The 1,572-nt window shown below is 34.9% G+C and overlaps 1 protein-coding gene across 1 annotated transcript; it reads left to right on the top strand.

Annotated features, from left to right (window-relative positions):
* The first annotated feature begins 374 nt into the window (after positions 1 to 374).
* On the top strand, positions 375 to 1,196 carry LOC131857473 (uncharacterized). Its single transcript, XM_059210112.1, has one exon. The coding sequence runs from the start codon at positions 375 to 377 to the stop codon at positions 1,194 to 1,196; it is 822 nt and encodes a 273-aa protein (XP_059066095.1).
* The last annotated feature ends 376 nt before the right edge of the window (positions 1,197 to 1,572 follow it).

Below are 1,572 nucleotides of genomic sequence, written 5' to 3' on the forward strand. Positions count from 1 at the left end.
CTTATGTGATCCTTATTTTCCAGAAAATCAAGTTTTTCATCAGATCTAAAGGACAATCCTCATTTTTCAACTTCAAACGGCTATAACTTTCATATATGACCTCAGAGCGAGGTGATTCATTTTTTGAAAGTTAATATTTTTCTGAGCACTATCCATTGGTGCTATTTTAAGGTTGTAATTCTGAAATTTTATTGTATCTTCAGTATTTGTGTCCACATTTGGACATTGTAAAACTCTGAAAAACACTCTAGAATTGTAAACGCACTAATTTATAAAGTGCCATAATCATATTTTTCTGGGGGGGATAATTGATTTAGTGAATTTGGGGGGATGATCTTGTGGTGATTTGGTTTCTCGTGTTTTGTGTTAGTATAATGGGGAAAATTCAAATTGAACTCCTAACTCCATATAATTATGAAACATGGAAAAAATCAGTATGGAATTATCTAAGGGAAAAAGGTTGCACTGGCTATGTCAAAGAATCTATTCCTGCACCTACTGATGCTAATGCTCTTCAAGCATGGGAGATCAATCATGAGAGAGCTCTTGGTTATATTTGTTCACTAGTCTCTTTTGATTTACAATTTCATCTTGAATCATGCAAGACACCAAAGGAGGCTTGGTATACACTTGAAAATTTGTATGGTAAAACTGACAAGATTAGGGGTTATCAGATTGATAATGATCTGATGAATCTTGATCCAAAAAGTTTCAACAACATCCAAGACTATATCTCCAAGATAAAGCAACTAAGAATACAGTTAACAGATTGCAAGATTACTAAGGAGGATTTACAATTGATTCTCAATGTGTTATCCAAGCTTGGTCAAGAGTATTCTGTGTTTATTTCTGGCTTTCATACCAATAGGATTTCTATGGGAACTGCATATGTACAACCCACTTTTGATGCATTTTCAGATCTTCTAATCCAAGAAGAAGCGAAGCTAATTCAAATGGGAATCATCAAAACTTCCAAGTCACAAGCTTTGATTGCTAGTGAACCTAAGGTACAGAAAGAATCAGGGAATCTTGATCAGAAACAAAAGAAGAAAAAGAACAAGCCACAGAAAGAATCTGAGTCCTCTTCCTCGAAAAATGAATCTTCTAAAAAGGAGAAGCCCACTTGTGCATATTGCAAGAAATCTGGGCATGCTAAACATCAATTTTATTTAAAACAAATTGATGGCAAAGAATAAAATCAATTTACCTTCAAGAATGTCAAAGGATTCTTCATCTTCATCTAATTCTAAGTCAGAGAAACAAAAAGGGAAAGCACTTGTTGCAATCACAGATTCTAAGTTAGGGAGATGGATCCTTGATTATGGAGCTTCACATCATATGGCTTCATCATAGGATATGTTCTCTTCATTTGAAACCTGTTCATCACCAAACATTCTAATGGCTAACAACACATATATGCGTGTTTGTGGGAAAGGATCTATTGACATAGACGAAGGATCATTCAATGATGTCCTTTGTGTGCCCTCATTGTCAACAAATATCCTTTCTATCTATCAGATCACACATGGTGGGGAAGGGAAAAGTGTTGAGTTCACTCCAGATTCTGTAATT

Source organism: Cryptomeria japonica, chromosome 8 (assembly GCF_030272615.1).
Source record: "Cryptomeria japonica chromosome 8, Sugi_1.0, whole genome shotgun sequence".
In the NCBI taxonomy this organism is placed as follows: Eukaryota; Viridiplantae; Streptophyta; class Pinopsida; order Cupressales; family Cupressaceae; genus Cryptomeria; species Cryptomeria japonica.